At 49.8% G+C, this 19,127-nt stretch overlaps 1 protein-coding gene across 1 annotated transcript in view; it reads right to left on the reverse strand.

Moving 5' to 3' along the window:
- Positions 1-18,652, reverse strand: part of CBFB (core-binding factor subunit beta) — a 67,297-nt gene extending 48,645 nt beyond the window's left edge. The window contains exons 1-2 of the mRNA XM_044433912.1: positions 18,625-18,652; positions 17,607-17,743 (exon numbers count right to left, since the gene is read on the reverse strand). Coding sequence (XP_044289847.1) covers positions 17,607-17,743; positions 18,625-18,652 — 165 coding nt within the window. The remainder of the gene's footprint in view (positions 1-17,606; positions 17,744-18,624) is intronic.
- Between the last annotated feature and the right edge of the window lie 475 nt (positions 18,653-19,127).

Genomic DNA, 19,127 nt, shown 5'->3' on the forward strand with positions numbered 1-19,127 from the left:
TCGCCGCGGCTGCGGGCGGGGCGCTCAAGCCGAGCCGCTCCGCCTCGACGGGCGCATAGGTGGCGGGCAGCGGCGCCTGGCCGGGCGAGACGGCGGGCGCGGAGCCTCCCTCTCTCCCTCCGTCTCCCTCTCGAGCGCGGAGGGAACAAGGCGGCGGCGGCGGCGGCGACGCGGGGGGGAGGCGGGCGCGCCAGACGCGCCCCCGCCCCCTCCCCGCCCCCTCCCGGCGCGCGCGCGCGAGGGAGCGAGCGACTTCCCCTCCCCTCCCTCCGCTGCTGAGAAAGAACAAGCGGCGGGGGGGAGCGCTCCGGCCAAACAGCCGCGCCATTCACAACTCCCAAGGCAGAGGCTGCCTGCTGGCGGCGGCTCTGCTGGCCCGCGCGCATGCGCCGAGGTTGCAGCGGCGGGCGGGAGCGCGGAAGAGCAAGGGGAGGGCGCGCAGACTTTCTTGCAAAGTTCTGCTCGTCTCCTCAGCCCCGTCGCGGACGTGGGAAGGACACGCTGGGCAGGCGGCCTTCGCTGTGTGATTATTTTTCGAGCGGGGAGCGAGGCCCGTTATAACGGCGTAGCAGGGTTGGGGCCAGAATGGAAAAGGTCCGGGGCTGCCGTGCCCGGGGCCGAAACAATTGCGCCGTATTTGCATTTGCTGCAAAGTCTCTCTGCAGCTTAAAGGAAGCTCTGGCGGCTTAGGAACCCCCCCCCCCCTTTGCAAAGAGGGATGTTCGGACAGGCGGGAGGAAGGCAATTGCTTGCAAGGGGGGAAATGCACAAAAGCAGGCAGAAAGATACAATTTGGGAAAACGCATTGACCGAAATCCATTTCATCCGGGGGATCAGATGCCCATCAGGGCTCCGGGCCTTTTATTTGATGTGGGTGGGCGGGCCGTCAGCCCAAGTGGGCCGCCTCACATAAACTGATGGTAGCTGGGTGCTTTTCCTCCCTCTTGCACGCGCACAGGGGGGTGCGCCGGGCCCCCCGCCTGTCTGCGCGGCCCTTGGAAGGAAGCACTCGCCCGGGCCGGGCGCGACAGTCCCCGCGCGAACTGCCGCGCGCTTGCTCGGGAAGGCGCGAGGCCGGCTTGGGAGACAGCTCTGCAATGAAGCGCGCAGGGATGGCGCCCGCTTTCCGGCCCGCTGCGATGAATGAAGCGTACCTATTTTTGCAGGCAAAAATGAAAGCTAGAACTACTCCGGCGGTTGTTTCCGGCGCGGTGCAAGCCCCGTGGATATCCTACAAGAGACCCGGATCCCAGTGCCTGAGCCCGTAGAAAGCAAGGCGCGGCCAAAGCCTGCGTAGGATCGGGACTATGAGGCCGCCTTCAGCAGTGCCCGTGCCACGGAGTGATGCCACCCGCGGGCCTGCGAGAGTCAAGTTAGGGGGCTGAACTGAGAGTACCCGCGCACGGGATCGGGCTTCCCAGCTGCGCTCCCGTGCGCGCTACTTTGTCAGTTAAATAAAGTCCGGTTCGGGTGCACCGGGCTTGCTTCCGAGTGAACGCCGCTGGAATCTGGCTTGCAGACCGAGAAAAAAAGAACGGCTCCTTGCGGCGGTTGTTGCTTGCAGATAAAGACGTGGGGAGGGGGGAGAAGAGCGAGTTGAGTCATTTCAGCCCCCACCTCCCCTGCACAGGCATCGCGCTCTCGCAGAGGCCTCCTCGGTTTCCGGCTTCCTGCGTGCAACCAGCGCTCGGCAGCGGCAGTTTTCGAGCAGGCGGAATTTCACCAGCTCAGCCGCCTGGGCTGTTTTTGTTGTTGTTATTACATGCACATCCTAACGCCTTTTCTTCTTGCAAGGAAGCCAGGACCCCTTAGCTGCTCTTTGCCCTTTCCATTTTATCCTCACAACCATCTTGCAAGGTAGGCTAGATGGACAGGTTGGGAGTGGCCCAAAGTCGCCCTGGAAGCTTCATAGTCTCCTGAGTCCCACGGCACCGTGCACAGGGTGGCAGGTTAAATGTGCATCCATCCTCATTAGAACTGCAAGGGAAAGGGTGGTTTGCCCCTCGGGAGGTACCACAAATGCCGGTTTCCGATGGGACTGACCGAGGGGGGTTCATCGAACCCGCAAACATTGCAAGTGACTCTTCAAACAGGGATGGGGTATGCATAGCTCTTGAGGGGTTGACGGATTGCAATTCCAGTGATCCCTCATTGGGGCTGCCAGGGACCCGCATGGGCCGAGGGTGCAGAATAGCTTCATTAAGACCCACCAGCCATGCCCAGCCAGTTGTAGGCTCTCTGAAGTTCTGCCTGAGATGAAGGAAAGCCATCCCATTTTTGTCCCATCAGATGACAAAGGGATATACTACTTCTGCATAAGGAGGCTCTGCTTTTCACTGGCTTGGATAACGGACTTCTCTGCCCGGCGGTAGCATGATATGGTTGATTTGCAGGGGGAGAATGATTTGGGCTTAGCTGAGACTGGGCTTATTCTGACGTGGGATTTCATAGGCCAGAATTTACAGCTTTTAAGTGAGGTGAACAGGAAAAATGGTTAATGTTCCTGTTTAGCAGGGAACCCGAAAACTGCCATGTGAAAAGTCAGAAGATGCTGAATTTCCAGAGTTAAATCCTGAGGAGGGAACTAACACCTTTGACTTCAAAATGTCACTGCATTGCCACTGCTGCTTTGAGCTCTGTATAACCTCCTGCAGTGTGTTTGAGTCAGAGTTATTCTATATGCAGTATAATCTGACCCATTGTAAAATTACCCTTCCACAAGCAGAACCTGCAGTGTGGAGGTTTTGCCTTCCGAGTTTTGCCAGCCAGAGAACTAGACACAAATTCTTTAAGGATCTTCATTTCCCTTTCGACTGGCTTTCTGTGCAGTCCTTAAGGGGCTGTTTACGGCTTCTGGAAACCATGGAAGGGTTTCTCACACAAGTCTGCTGATCCTTCCCTTATGTACACGGGATTTCTGGAACATTTTGGTTGCCTAAAGAGGCATACTCTGAGAAAGAGCTATTATCATGTAGGATACAAAGCTGACCCAAAGTGGAGACATCTGTATGCATAGCAATGAGAGACCCACCCACAAATCCTACCCAGCCTTAAATCCTGTTCCATGTTCCAGGAATTCCCATTCCTGCTGTCCATTTGGTTTTGGGCTAGGCTGGTACACAGTGAAGGACTTGCTAAGCAGCGTCCCTTTCCATTTTCACAGGACATAAGTCAGGAAGAGGCAAGGCAGGGTGACCCCCACAGTCCCGCATGGGGCAAATGGCATCATGCCCTAAATCGCCCCGAGGGTTTCAGCTACAAGGTGGTGTAGGAACGAAATACAAGAAAGGGGACTCCAACATCAAGGGATTGTGTGCTGGAGGAGACTCCTGCGGGTCCCTCGGACCGCAAAGAGATCAAACCGGTCAGTCCTAGAGGAGATCAACCCTGACTGCTCTTTAGAAGGCCACATACTGAAGATGAAACTCAAATACTTTGGCCACCTAATGAGAAGGAAGGACTCCCTGGAGAAGAGCCTGATGCTGGGAACAATCGATGGCAAAAGAAGGGAACGGCAGGGGATGAGGTGGCTGGATGGGGTCACTAGGGTGGTGGGTGTGGGCTTGGGTGGACTCCGGGGGATGGTGGAGGACAGGAGAGCCTGGAGGAATGTTGTCCATGGGGTCATAGTGGGTCAGGCATGACTTTGCAACTAAACAACAACATCAAGGGAGTGTGCACACCCGCCATGCTTTCATCAGGTCACTGTGGGGCAAGTTGAGAACCCGCTTTGCTCTTCAAATCCCTTCCTTGCCTTGGATCTGTGGTCGGAGGGGATCAGGGAGGTCCATCCCGCAGCTCCTGCTTAAAGCCCCTGGTCACCTGCAGCACAGGGGCAGTTCCACGGTAGCAGGAGGGCAGGTCAGCCTTCCCAGGCAGAATCGGGCCCGTGAGCCAGGGTCATCTGCTCCTACCCAAGTGCTTTCTCGGCATTCGAAGTGTGCTTCAGCTCTTGGGGATATAATGTTTACTTTTAGATGCACCAGATGGGTGATACCAGATTTTCAAGCAATTACTCTAGAAAGCCTTCCCGCTGCCTCTCATACATAGACACAAGCAACACTCTCTCGATCCAACGGGGTTGGTAGACAAAGCGATCCTCTGCTTTGGTGGCAGGCGCCCAGTTAGGGAAGGCTGAGTCCCTGGCTCGTGAGGGACAGATCTGTCAGTTTCGCTTTCTTCACAGTCGCATGCTTTCCCATTTAATCCTTTCTCCCCTCTTTATGGAGACATTTGTGAATTTCAGCAAATTATTAAAAAAATAGAACCCAACAAAATTCCATCTGCAAGCGGGAGAATTCAGTTTCCGTGCTGAGAGAAGTTGTACCTGTGAAGCTCATCGGAAAAAGAGCGAGATTCAGCACCAAAAATGTGGTTAAATATACAGGGATTCCAAACTGGTGCTTTTACAGGTTTGTGCTCAAAGCCCTTGGCATGGATGGATACAATTGTCAGTTTCACTTTCTCCCACATCTGATGACTGATTTAATCTCAAGCATCTTTTTATGAAGGTGAAAATGTGCACAAGTTAGTATCAAAAGATGAACCAAAACAAATCCAAATTTTATACTTGGGCAGTAGAGGACAAGACAGGCCCAGAGAACTGCTAGGGCAGTCCGCGCAAAGAGATAAAGGAGCAGCTTATTTATTTATATTATTTATTAAACTTTTATATGCCATCCCTTATGCATGCCATCTTCACCTCTTAAGGAGCAGCTTCCAAAGTTTCTGCAAAACATTGTTCCATTTGTCCATCATGTCTCCACACTAGGCTGTTTTTATTTTACTTGATCATATTACCATATTTTTCTGTGTATAAGATGATACTTTTTCTTTAAAATATTTACCAAAAAAAGGGAGGGACGTTTTATACATGGGGGGCCGAGAGGGGAACCTCGGGCGCAATCGCGGGCACGCTCGTGGGGGGAGACTGGCGTGGGCGAGGGCGTGCTCGGGGGAGATGGGTGGGCGAGCGTGCACAGCCGCAGCTTGCTCGCTCGGAGATCCGTAAGAAAATTGGGGGCGTCCCATACAAGGGGGTGTCTTATAGACGGAAAAATACGGGTATATTTAATCTGGCCTTTCAGGAAAGAAATGCTTCCCACAGAGACCTATTTCAATTTGAAAATTCCCAGAGGTGGGGTTGTGGATTGCCGTCTTACTAGCTAGAATGTTGGGGCAGAAGGGAAGGGGAGCGGGAAGAGCTGGGAGAGGAAGCGGATCAGCTCTGGCAATGCTGGAAAGAAGAACGTGGCCATGCATGGGAACAGGTTTCTACAGAAAACTTTCCTTAAAATAGAAGCACTTGAGCTGGGTCAGAGAAAAGGGATTTGGAAAGCGGTGACCCAGTCCTTGCTAACGGGTAACCTGCCATCCAGGTACCACTCTTGGCTTTCTCACTGCCAGAGATGGAAATCTTGCATCGTTCAAGCAGTTTGGAAAGGAGTTTCGGCATCTGAGCCTATTGGAGCAGTAGGGAGACACCCCCACTGTAATCTCTGATCCGTGATTCGAGGCAACCGTTGGGAAGCCCCGTCTCCTCTCGCTGGCTTGGCCCTGCAGCTTGCTCTGCACTCCCCTATTCTATGGGGGGACCCCCCCAAAACCAGGAATTATCTTCCAGAAGGCGGGCCCCTTGTAATACAGCCTCCCCGTCCTAGCTAAGTGTTCCAAGATCCAACTTGCATCAGTGTCCCCAGCTGGGTAGTTGTGAGGCTGCGTTCAGCTTCGGTGAGGTTTGTTTTTGGAGACTCAGTGCGCTCGCCTATATCGTGATGGCTGATTTGCACAAACTGGTGGTGAAATTTTGTTCAGTCGAGTGTTCAGCAGTTTTTGACCACACATGGCATGACCCTTGTGCCGCAATCTCGCCCTGTGACTTTTTTGTTTTGTTTCCCCAGATGAAAAAAATCTTCAAAGGGAAATGGTTTGCCGACATGGAAGAGATGAAACAAAAAATGGCAAAAGAACTAAAAGGCACCAAAAGTGGTGCGTTCAAAACCAGTTTTAAGCAGTGGAAAAAAAATCTCGATAAGTGTATTGCATCACACTTTGAAGGTGACTGAAGCTTGAACATGTAAAAATAAATACATAATTTTTATAAATAAATTCCTGGGGGGGTTTAATGGGTCCCCCTTCGTAGAAGAGGGAGCCGGGATTTAAGGCATATGCCAGTGAGTCCCTCTTTCCTCACTCTTGTATCTTTAGTATTGCAGATTCCAGGTGCTTTTGCAAAAAGTGGTGATGTCTGTCTGGAGGAAAGAGGGCGACCGCAGCAGGTGCTGGGGATGGGCTAAGCAGCCCTTCCTGCCTGTTAATTCCCCAGCAAATGTTCTTTTCCTCCTGTTTTCGTCGTCAGGCAAACATGAGTTCAGGACCCGGGGCTGCCTCCTGACAGATAGCCCTGACCACTGGCTTTTGCCCTAAAATTGCTGAGGGCGTTTGGCAAGCGCAAAGAGGCTTCTGCTCCGAAGCTCAGCCGTGCTTGGCCTTTGCACCTCTTTAGGAAGAGTGATGAGATGTTTTCAACAGCACATTCAGCCCCTCTAACCCTGATAGAGTCAGCACTATCTGCTAAGGGAGGCATTTTTGGGAGAGCTGCCAATCTTTCTCTCCCTCAAGATCCAGCCAGCTTTTGATTGCCTTTAATCCATCATCACTTTGTGTGATCCCATCTGACTTACATAATCTACCCAATCCAGCCTTGTCTCTGCATAATAGTTGCAAGCCCTTGTGCCAATCAGGAGTTTATATTTGCCTGGGCATCGGGACTGGTTGAACACGGCCTTTCCACAGCATGAACACAACCCAGCGGTCAAAGTCTGTGCGGAGCCCAAAGCATATGGATCTCTGTGCATGCACAGAGTGCCTGTCTGTGTCAGTGCCCACGAGGTGAGAGCTCTACTGCCATCTGTCATTCCACGCTTCCAGATAACAGGGATATTTGCTTAGATACATGGTCACATTTCCTGTTGCACTCTTCAGTTTCACTCCACAAAATGGCTTCGGGTTCAATCCAGGAAAATCAGTGGTAGCCATCTGCCCCTGAGGGCAAGGAGACCTGCATCAGTTATGCTGAAGTTCCACTCCATTGGACAGTGGCTCAGGCCCCAGTCAAACTGGAATTGCTGGGAACTTACGTTCGATGCACATTATAAAATTATTTATAAAATAAAATTATTTTATTGTGTTGTAAGCCTCCCCGAGGTTTCGGCAAGGGGCGGCATAGAAATGTTATAATAATAATAATAATTTTAAAGCAAGCAAACTTAATATCCAGTTCAGAACTGTTATTCTTTACGTTCTGCACATCTACAAATTCTGTGATGCACTTCTTGACTATAAACATACAAAAATGCTCATGTGTACTAAAATGTGCACAGGGAAGGAAACATACAACGATGTGGATGCTAGGAAAAGATGCATACAAATTATGCATGCAAGAAACAGTAGAAAATAAGATTCTCTGGGTGTTTAAAACAAAAATCAGAATGATACAGAAATTGGACAGAAAAGATTCATAACAAGCCTGCAGGTACTTACACAGATCGGATATTGTAATTGCCAGGCAGCAATTCTGCACTCTTTGTTCACACTCAGGAAGTGCACAGTTTTATGCATGTTTAGATTCACTGCGTTACGCTGGAGTTATTTGAGATTTTTCCATCTAACTAACCTTAGTCAGCTAAATTGATAAGGTTTCTGTAGACAAAAGCAGTGTGAAAAATATCTCCCCCACCCCCCATTTGAGCCTCGCAAGGCACATCCTCTCCATTGCTCGGCAGGCAAAGATTGGCCCGCTTGCATTTGATCTCAGGTAAGCCATCCTGGAAGTATTTTTGGGTGAAGAGCAGAAAGTCGGGTGCATGAAGTGAAGGGCAGGATGGTTTCCCCTCCGATCCATGTTCAGAAGCTACATGGATTGGCCACTGCATGCAACTGCAACACTAGTGGCATCGGGATAATACATGTTGCACACAGGCACTGGCCTTTGCAACCTCCTGCCTGAGGACTAGCCCCTTAACAGCAAGTTTAAAATATTCTAAATAAAGGAACAACTTTTTAAAATAAGCCACTTTATTCCTCGCCTTTTTGATTTGATCTGTTGTCACCGTGAAACTGACAATAAGCAAAGGATTAGACATGCTTATATACCTGGGGGCTGGGCAAGTGGATGTCCAGAGGTCCTGCACAAAAGGCATAACTTACCGTGCAGCCGGTGCCAGTAGGTGGCGCTGTCTAATTCTTCAGCGTCTCAACCTCCAAGCAAGTTCCCATTCTTTGTTGCACAGTCGACCGAGTTACTAGCGAACGTCCAGGGAGGAAGCCAGATAAACCGGCCTGCTGATGATTCTCTGCGGAAGTTTCTGTGCACACAGATCACAGTTTCTAAGACTGGCAGTGCTCACTGTAGCTTGGGAAAATGTCTGCGGTCCTAAACCAGATCCCCCAAAGTTGGCCCCCTGCCCCAGCTCCTGCTAAGCCTCATCATCCACTGCCTCTTCTGTGCCCTTGGATCCCCAAATCTCTCATTTCAGTATTCCAAGGTTATTGCAAGACAGCAAAGGCTGATCAGGTTGCAGGGTTTTTCTGGGCTTACAGGCGAGAAGCTGTCAGTTGGCCTTTCTGGTCCCCCAATACACCCAAATATGAAAAAAGGGGAATCCTTTAAAATGTAGGAAATGGTTTTCTTTGCTGCTGCACAACCACAGTCATGCTCAAAATACCTGAAATCCAGGGAAGGGGCAACCTGGGCAAAGACTTTTTCTGCTGGACCACAGCTGCAGCATCCCCAGCCCACGCCCATAATTTGGCCTGAGGCTCAAGGAACTTGTGGGGGTCATCATGCCCCCTTCCTTCCATCACCCCATCGCTTGCCCTTGAGTGCCAGTTTCTCCTCCAGTTATCACTTGGTCCATTGCTCTTCCTGCCTCTTTCCCAGCACGGAGCCTTTTTAAAGTCTGGTTTTAACAAGCCAGAACACAGTTAGACCTTCTGCAATGCGCTTTGTTCCTATCTTGGGTGTTATCAGGGGCCTTTGCGAGTTGGAACATGCAAGTGGGCATAGCAAGTCTGTTTGTATGACTACTGCCATAGCCTTACTATTTAGAAATACCTATTTAGTAAGTTTAGCAATACATGAATGTAAATATAAAGTCAGAGCATAATACTCCAGTATAAAATATTTCTTCTGAATTCAATAGGCTCTGTCCTTTTGTCTCCAGGCTCTTTTACTGTGGCCACACTCCCTTCATTTTAGGCCCACCCACCCCTGGAATGTGGCCCTTGAGGCCTGAGGACTGGATGTGGCTTGGGCCCCAAAGGATTCTACCTCCCTGCCTTCTGATTTCCTATGTTTGTGAAATCTACACCTGCAGATTGCACCAAAGTGTCCTGCTACATGTCTACATGCATGCATTTGCAGGAAAGATGGGAACTGCAATCTCTCCCCCCCCCCCCCCCCGCTTCCACCCCTCACTCAGTGGCAGACTTCCCAGGACAGCTCCTGTGCACCTGGAAGTGAGCTTTGAGAGCTATGAACTGCATAGTAATCGCCATGCAACAATTTGTGTGCAAAACGAGCTCCTTCTAGAATTAAAAGATGCCAACCGACAAATCTGTGGATCTCAATATGTCATCACCTGTCCTTCCTTGCTCGCAGAAGAGTTTCCCTTGGAATGAGTAACTGCAAGCTTTTGCCAGATTTGCGGAGCTGCATTGAGAGACGGGTGTACCTCTGCCAAGGGTGTGCAGTCTAGCGGGAGTCCCCTGAAAAGAGCTCCTTGTGCTTGCACCTCCTCCATGTCGCAACCTGCTTGTTCACCTGCCTCTGGCTCCAACTGGACAGCGGGGGTGCTGGTGCGGAAGAGGGGCAGGAAGGGCTCAGCCTCCTCGCTCCCAGTCTCTCTGCCTGCCCCATAGGCCAGTGGTGGCAACGAGGAGGAGCTCGGGGAGGAGGAACTGAAGCTGCAGGTGGTGACAGTGAGACGGAGGACTCTTGCCAAGGGACTCTCAAAACCTGGAACCAGAGCTGCATAGGCACACACATAATGTGTGTGGGGTGCCATTGAATCTGCTGCTCATATGTAGCGAGTCAACAGCAAAGCAGTGCAGAGTGTTGCTTTAGTCCTCCAGGAAGGCTCCTAGGGACACATTTCTATTTCCAGACAAGGCGTGCATTCCCTGGGAAATTGGTTTGGAAGCAAAAATGCTGCTTTTATGTGGGGCATGGCGTAGGACCGGAGGTTGCTGGTCAGACTCGGAGGCTGTGCTTTTAAAAAGACTAAGAATCAGAATCCTGGCTTATTATGCAGCTTCAGATGATGGATGGGGCAGTGACAAACCAGGATTCTGGAGTTAGGCATAATGCTGAGCTCTTATCATCCTGGGAAGTCCCCAGTTCCTTTACAGTTCCTGATGGAAGGAGAAGCCAAGCAGAAACCTGAGTTTTACACCAGTGTGTTTTGTTTTGCAAATGATAAGCTAATTGACACTTCATGGAAATGTGGCTCTTGTATAGAGGAAGCACCCAAATTCAACCCCCGGGGTTTTAAAGAAGGATCTGTTTGTAAGGCTGAAAAAAAGGCTGTTTGTAAGGCTGAAAAAAAAAATGGTATTGCAAACCTTCAGTCAGCCAGAGATCATGCTGGACAAGCTAGAGTAGATGTGCCCAGCATGCCACTGGTAGGGCCACGGGGTCCATAAGCACCTCTATTTAATGGTGCTAACCACCCAATGGTACCCATGGGCTACTCACAGGCACCCATATTTTAAAATGTGCTATTTTTCCATTTTTTAAAATATAAATACACGGATCTCTATGAAATGCACACAGCTTGCTAACCAATATATATAGGCTTCCACAAAAGAGGACCAAATATCCAGATAAGTATCCATTTGACGCTGGTGTGCGCTTTCCTCCCATTCGTATGCGCTGCAAGGTCCTCAGTTTGCTGCGTTACAACAAGTGAGCGTTTAACATACAGCTTTGTAATATCATTCTTTTAGCTATTGAAAAGGAGTGGTGAATCCATGTACAGTGACTATTGGCTAATTACCATGGAGAAGCTAAAATGTGTAAGAGAGTGTTCGTAGTACATTAATGAATTTTAAAGACTGTCCCAATGCAAAATTTGTCTGTCTAATAACCTCCTCCCAAAAGAAGCAACTACTGGACACTCCCAAAATACACACTTCAAAGAAGCTTAGCTGATTTGCACCACCAGCCGCTAGCTGAGTTAGACAATCCCTTGCAAAAGACATATTGTGGTGTCGCTGAGGCATGAAACCAAAGTGGCGGTGACAATGGTGGGGCACTGAGGGGCTTTGTGGTGGTGCCCATGGCGCTCTTGCAAATTTGCAGGCGTGCCCAGGGAGTGGGGGATCCCTGAGTTACGCCCGCGTATAAGGCAGCTCCCCCATCCCTAGCTTCTGCCTTCACGGCAGACGTTCCTGTACGAAGCAGGATCTTGCAGTGGCCCATCTGCCTCCCCGCCGTCTTTGTCCGCGTTTGAACTGCCTGCTGCAGGCAGCCTCTTGTTGGATCTACGAACTGAGGATGACACGTTCATGGGAAGAAAGGAGAATCAACACGTCGGTCGTCTCGGTGCTCCTAAGCCACTGATGGGTGATATTTGAAGTGGGCGTCTGATCTCGGAGGCGTGTGCCCACACGTTCCTCACAGAACCCGCCAAATACAATAGGTGATTTGCAAAGAGCAATTATGTTCATTGAGCATGAAATTCGCTCAGCCCACCTCAGTCCTGTGCGCTTGGATTCAGTTGTGAGATCACACAAAGGAAGAATGGCTGCAATCGGGCCTGCAGGGCAGGTCACCACTCTTCACCTGTCCTACCCGTTCCCCCACCTGCAAGTTTTCTGCAGCCTCTATCTGCAGCTCACCGCAACCCTGTGCTCATGACTTGGGTGGCTCAGAGAGGGACACATGGACTTTGTTGACTCCCACCCGTGTTTTGCAGATTGTCGGGCGTCTTTTGCCCTGTCACCATTGCCAGAATTGGATGTTTTTTCACGGAGGAAGGAGAATGCTGTTGCACTGATGCAACTGCTAATTCATGCAAATGCCGTCCAAAAGTTTAAAAGAAATGTTTTTCTTTTTAGAAAAAGAATGTATGCAGTTCTGAAAAAGTTGCTCTGCTGCAGAATCCCTAGTCTGGGTTCTTAGAAATCCCGACTCTTTTGAATCTACTGTGACTTGAACCAAATTTCCCAAATTCAGATTGGTGTTCAGCATTGGCCCTTGGGCTAATATAGCAGAATATAAGTTTAATGAATGAATGAATGAATGAATGAATGAATGAATGAATGAATGAATGAATGACAGCACTCTCACTTCTGCAGTCAGGCAGGCTGCATTGATTTGGCGAAAGCACGGAGCATCTTTTCATAGAATCACGAAATAGTCGAGTCGGAAGGGCCAGGAGGGCCATCGGGTCCAGTCCCCCGCTGTTGCAGGACACCAAGTCACACCCTCCCAGTCAGATGGCTGCTCAGTTTCTTCTTGAATGTCTCCAGGCAGCTGGTCCCACTGCCGTGTTGCTCTGACAGTGAGAAAGCTTTTCCTGATGTCCAGCCTGAATCTCAGTTGTTGCAACTTGAGCTGATTATTCTGTGTCCTGCACTCTGGTATCAGTGAGAAGAGATCTTGACTTTCCTCTTTGTGGCAGCCTTTGAGGTCCTTACAGAGGACTATCATGTCCCCCCTCAGCCTTCTCTTCTCAAGGCTGAACATGATCAGTTCTCTCATCCTCTCCTCACAGGGCAGTGTTTCCAAACCCTGGGTCATCTCTGTTGCCCTCCGCTGGACCCTTTCCAATTTTCCTGCATCTTCCTTAAATATTGGTGCCCAGAACTGGACTTAGTATTCCAGATGATGTCTGACTAGTGAGGAGTATAGAGGAACAACTACTTCCCATGATTTGGAAGTTATTTTTCTGTTAATGCATCCCAATATAGCATTTGCCCTTTTGGTGGCTGCATCGCATTTTTGGCTCATGCTTAGCCTATTGTCCACAATTACTCCAACATTTTCACAACATTCTAGATGTTTTGCACTTCATTTCCAGCACCCCCAGCCAGCATGGCCAGTGAGAAGGGACGTGCTCCAAAATATAGAAACCTCGGAATGTCCCTCATGCCGAGTCAGTTCTTTAGTGCATCTAGCCCTATATGGCTAACACAGACTGGCAGCAACCGCTTTTCAGGGTTTCCAGCCGGGGTTTTCCAGCCCTACCTGGAGGTGCACCCCCCCCCCACCCCTAGGACCACACTAAGCTCCATAGCAGTGCTAGTTGCTCGTCAGTGGTCTTTTCAACTGGGGGACTCAGGCCACTCAGTTGCAGCCATAGCCCATCATCTGCAGGTTGGAAAAGCTTGGCTTGGAAGGTCAGTGCTGGGAGGTGTGCCAGCTGTCTTTTATTTCTGTTTTTAAGTTGTGATTATTTCTACATTTGCACCAACACATATAAATCAGCCACTGCAAACTTGTAAATGGATGCCCTGTGTTTTGGCATGTGAATGGATAAGATAAGATAAGATAAGATAAGATAAGATAAGATAAGATAAGATAAGATAAGAAATGGGAGCTGGATTTGATCCCCCTGCCATTCAGAAATTTGATGCAAGAATTCGCAGTTGCTTCCTCTTGGACGTTCCCTGCAGTTTGTCTTGTGGAAGTTGCAAGATCACCAGGTTCCCACCCTTGGTTTCTAAACTACCCTTCCCTGCTGGAATTAATTATTGGGTTCAGACGACACAATAACCCACATCCAACGTGCTGTTGAATGGTGGATTCATGTTGAAATGTGTGTTCTTGTGTGTTCTTGCCCGAACCTAGCTGAGATGACAAACCACAGTGCACAACATAACTACAAATCACGGATTCCCTTCATGGGTTCTTGAGATGGCACGGCAGCCCTACTTTCAGCAATGCCGTGTGGTTCAGCAATGAGCCACATGCTGCCCACTCGCAGCCCTCAGCCCTGGTTCCTGTTATCTGAATGGAGTCCCTGCCAGCAGCCTGGCGAAGATTGGTGCGTTTTGGAGCAGAAAGAAAGGCTCTGCACAAGCCCAGCCAACCAACCCAGAGAGTTTTGGCTATCGGGTGGCAGAGAAATAAAATAAATAATGCTTTTTTAAAAAAAACTGTGAATAAAGGGGGTCTCAGTTTCATTCATTGAGGAAAGCTTGTTCTGGGAAAAACACAACAACTCTGAGACGGAAAGAAGCCCGGAGAAGGTCTGAACCACCTATTTATCCCTGGTGATGCAAGATGAAACGAATGCTTCCGGATGTTAGAAGATGTTCCAACCAAGTGGCTCAGCTCCCTCCGTGATTCATTCTTGGACTTGGCGAAAGGTAAATAAGAATCCATCCACAGGATTGCATGTCCCCTCTGTGTTTCTTGGCCAAGGGAGCACAACTCTTCTCTTCATTCCCAGCAAAGCGTTTCCCCCCATAAAAATTGCACTTTGGGGGGAAGAAAACTACAGTTTAGCACAAACAAAGTGCCGTAAATATGGCTTCATGTGCATATGATCCGTGATGCACGTACACGGAGGATTGCAATGCTTCAGAGACTGCAGGAATCATGAAATGAGTGCTTGCTCCATGTAAGTGCTGTCCATTGATACAAGGATGGCCCGAGCATGCAGGGAGATGGACAGCAAAACAGGATGCCAAATATTCAAGGGGTGCTGGCCTTTGCTATGTAAAGTTCTTGGAGAAAGAGGCAAGCTATGTACATTTCTTGTAATGGCAGCAGCCTTGCGTCTGGACAATATGCTTTGCATTCCCAATTCCCTTCTGGTCTCTATCAGCTGCCCGGGAAATAGGCAGGGATGAAAAGCAGAGAAAGTAAAAGTGCCAGAGACATCAACAGAGGGAAGAATTAAATAGCAGGCCATCTGATGACGTGGGTGGAGGCAGCAGCCTTTTCCTGCTCTTGAGGCAAAGAGGAGGATCCCAGAAGGCCAGAAACTCTCTGCTCACTCCCGCAGAGATGGTGCCCATTCTGCAAACTGTGTGGGACCTCTGTGTAGAACCATACTTCCAAATCATGTGAGGTCCTGTTTCCTCTCTATTTGGCACTGGTTAGGCCCCAGTTGGAGTGCTGTGTCCAGTTCTGGGCACCACACTTGAAGAAAGATGCAGGCAAACTGGAAGGAAGAGCAGAGTAACCAAGAGGATCCAGGGATTGGAAACAAATGGGAAAACCTGGGCATGTTTAGCCTTGCGAAGACTGAGGGGAGAGGGACAGTCATCTGGGTGGGAGGGTGTAATGTGCTGTCCTGCAACAGCAGGGGGTTGAGCTCGATGGCCTTTATGGCCCCTTCCAACTCTACTATTCTATGATTCTATGAGAGATGGTAGCACTCTACAAGTACTTGCAAGATTGTCACAAAGAGGAGGACCAGGTCCGGAACATGGAATAATGGACTCCAGTTACTGAAAGCCAGGTTCTAGCTAGATACCAGGAAAAAGTTCTAGCAGTGCAGCAATGGAAGCAGTGACCTGGGGAGGTGGAGGGCTCTCCCTCCCTGGAGGCATTCAAGATGCAACGGGGGGGGGGTCATCTGTCAGGGATACTTCACCTTTGAGTCCTGTGTTGAGCAAGGAGTTGGACTTGTGGGCCAGAAGGAGCCCTCCCAACTTGACTATTCTCCAATTCTATGTGCATTCTAGTTTATTGATTCTAAGAGTCTAGAAGTAGGATCAAAGTAAGTCTTAAGTGATCCTGAGATGGAGAGAGCCCTACAGGAGTCCGGCCCCAGGAATGCCCTGAAGTCAGGAATCAACCCCAAGCTGGCTAAACTCTGGGTTCCTTGATGCTGAAGACTCGTAAGTTGTGCACACAAAAATGCACAGTCGACAAAAAGTACAATAATCATCTCAGTACCAGGTTCTTAACAAGAAATGACAGTCCAGATTAGGCTAGGCCTAGATGCAATGGGTTCTGTGAGGGTCAGGTAGGGGTAGAGCTAAACAGCAAAGGTGCAGACGGCAGGTGAGATGTCTCTAGCAACACCTCCTGAGATAAATGATGGCTTTTAAGCTATGATGTGGCTACAAAAAAGCCTTCTTCCTAATTAACCAACGGACTGGGGATTTAACTCAACCAGGAGATCCCAGTCCAACCTGGGGGTTTCTCTTTTACTTTTCAGGGTTGAGGGTTCTGCTTGAGGGGTACCTCCGTGTACCCCCACCCCTGCATTATGTTCCCTGATAGAGCTTCTTCACAAGGCCAAAGCCAGATGTTGGGCAGCAAAAGAGACCCCCTTTTCGCCTGTGTTCTTTTGAGAGTGTTGCCTCCCAGAGCTTCTCCTGTGGAAGGAGCACCATCCTGCCATCCTAATTATTAGCCAGCCAATGTGCCCAAAGAAAGAAAGGTATGGCCAGGAATGACTGGCCATATTAAACCAGGGAGCAAGCCTGGATTTACCGAGGAAGCCGTAGTATTTTACACAGAAATGCTTTAGAATCTATACTTTGGAAGTAGTGGCATGACATTCAAAGGGGGGATATTTGTGCCCATACGTGTGTAAGCTTTTCATTTTTTACGGGCCAGGTATTTCAGTTGTGCTTTTGATCCAATCCAATGATAAATTAGAACGGCCTTCAAAGAACGGCGTGAGTGCACAGTGTTCCTTTGAGACAGGTGTGTGCGGGGAGGGAGCAGAGAAAATCCATGCTGTCCAAGACAGAGTGTGCTAATTAATGGCTGTATTAATGCTGGCGTGGGGGAAGCTGAAGACACCAAATTAATTGAAGTAGCAGAGAAGCTAAGGAGGGCTTGGTCCCAGAAGACCTACAAGCTAGTCCCACTGACCTTGGTTGCAGCATTCATGTTTATGGGGGCTGTGAGGGAGGACCGCACCCTCAGCTGGACTGGACTCCCTGAAGCTGGACACCCCAGACCAGTGATGGCGAACCTTGTAGAGGCCAAGTGCCCACACTGCAACCCCAAATCCACTTGTTTATCACAAAGTGCCAACACTGCAAGAAAACCTGAATCCTGAGGGTTTAGTTCAGAAAAAACTCACAGCCAGTTTCCTTTCCGAGTGTGCGCATGGCCCCTGAGTGCGCTGTTATCCGATGCTCGGCTGCTGGGGCGATGCTGGGGTGACTTGGCTTGCGTGCCGACAGAGAGGGCTCTGTGTGCCCGCTGCAGCACGCGTGCCATGGGTTTGCCACCTATCTTTGCTTGAGTCCCAGGCTCAGCACCTGTGCCTGGAAAAGGTGGAGAACCAGTGAAGGCTGGATACATCTGGCTGTGTAGGAGCAGAAACTGCTTTGAGGCCGGATACAGACCAAGGGTATCTCCACCCTGCCTTCATGGTTCATTATTATTTATGCACTAACAATGACATTCCGGAAAGTTCTAAGGTGGCTTTCCTTGTTCTGGGGGCAAGAGCAGCCACTTGTTCATGGCTACCTTCCATGACTTCATCCTCAGCCAGACACATGGAACAGGTTGTTCTGGGACTGTCCAGCGTGCTGGGACTGGGCCAGGACTTGTGGAATTCCCGCTTGAATTGTTAGGCACCGGGTGACCTCAGGCCAGTCACATGTTCTCAACCTAATCACACTTGCAGGGCCGCTTCAAGAATGAAGAGGGTGGCACCTCGGTACGGCATGGCTGGTCTCTGGCCAAGGGCCCACAGTCCAGGAGGGGCGCTTTCGCTATCTTCCCCCACTGCATCAATCTCTTTGCTCTTGTAGAATCCTAGAATAGCGGAGCTGGAAGGGGCCAGAGGGCCACCGGGCCCAACCCCCTGCCCAGGGCACGACTCCCAGTTCAACCCTCTCTTCCAGACGGCTGTCCTGTTGCACCTGGAATGCCTCCAGTGTGGGAGAGCCTGCCACCTCCCCAGGTCTCTGGTTACATTGTTGTATTGCTCTACCAGTCTGGAGGTTCTTCCTGATATTTCTCCTTCCTCTCTGGCCCAGACAATTGTCAAGGTACGAACCAGGAGCAGGAGTTGTCAGAATGTCTTATGGCCCCTTGGCCATCTGCCTGCCAAGGTAGCCATCATGACGAAGAGAATGAGGAGCAAGAGCAGCTGCTGGCCGTGGTGGGAGGCAGGTGGACGCAATGAGGGGACAGCTCAGTGGCGGGAACCGGCTAAGGGCCCTTTGGATCTGGAGCTGGCACTGAACCCCTCTCCCTGTGCTGCCTGAGAGTAGTGAGCGAGACGGGAGGAAAACGTGTTTTGATTTAAAGTTTATGGAACTATTGTCATCGTTATGCGAATCCCCAGCAAACCAGTCTGTGAGGCCTCTTTGGGAGGCTTGCGCCTTGAAAAGTGGCTGAGTAGTTTGGATTCATAAGCATGGGGTGTCCTTCCCACCCCCTTTCCATGACCCAAGCCCACCACGTACAGAGGAAAAGCAAGAGAAGGAAAGCCAGGGCGGGGAGGAGGGTCAGGTTTGCACGAGAAATTTGTTGCGCGCACTTCCCAGATCCAAATGCAGATTTCAAGATGAATTGCAGTCGGAGATCTGTACATTTCGGAGTTTGATTTTTCTGCAAAACCAACAAAATGCGGTTGACAACATGTGACCATTTGAAAATTGGGTCGGTTTTCAAAATGGGCGCAAACTCACTTTGGTCAATGGCCGCTGTGAAATGCATGCATTACTGTGTGTATTATGAAAAAGGGCCATGGATTTTCCTATGGATTGATAAACAGAAGCTTCTGTCGAAACTGGACAGAATGAGCTCCATCTCAAAAACCTGACAGTCTCAGCAAAATCTCTTGAGAGATTTGTGTACCCCCAGAGGAGGAGGAAGGCATCTTTGAAGTTAGTGGCTGTCTGTTTGCAGCTGTTTTTGTAAGCCAAAAATTATGCCTCACTTTAGGGATCTACAAATCAGCAGCACCTTCCTTGTTGATGTTTTCTGAATTCCATCTTGATACTTGCTTGGACTTAAGTCTGTAAGATTGTGAGATTTGTTTTGCTCTTTGCATGTGAAAATCCATGCATCCTTTCATCATTTTCTTAAAGGTATCAGCAATGGCACACACCTTTGAAATGTGTGCATTCTTCCCTCGTTGATTAAAGCACATTTGTGCACTTTATCAGAAGTGTGTGTGATGCTGAACAAA

This window comes from Varanus komodoensis, unplaced genomic scaffold, assembly GCF_004798865.1.
Source record: "Varanus komodoensis strain SLA01 unplaced genomic scaffold, ASM479886v1 scaffold27, whole genome shotgun sequence".
Classification (NCBI taxonomy): domain Eukaryota; kingdom Metazoa; phylum Chordata; class Lepidosauria; order Squamata; family Varanidae; genus Varanus; species Varanus komodoensis.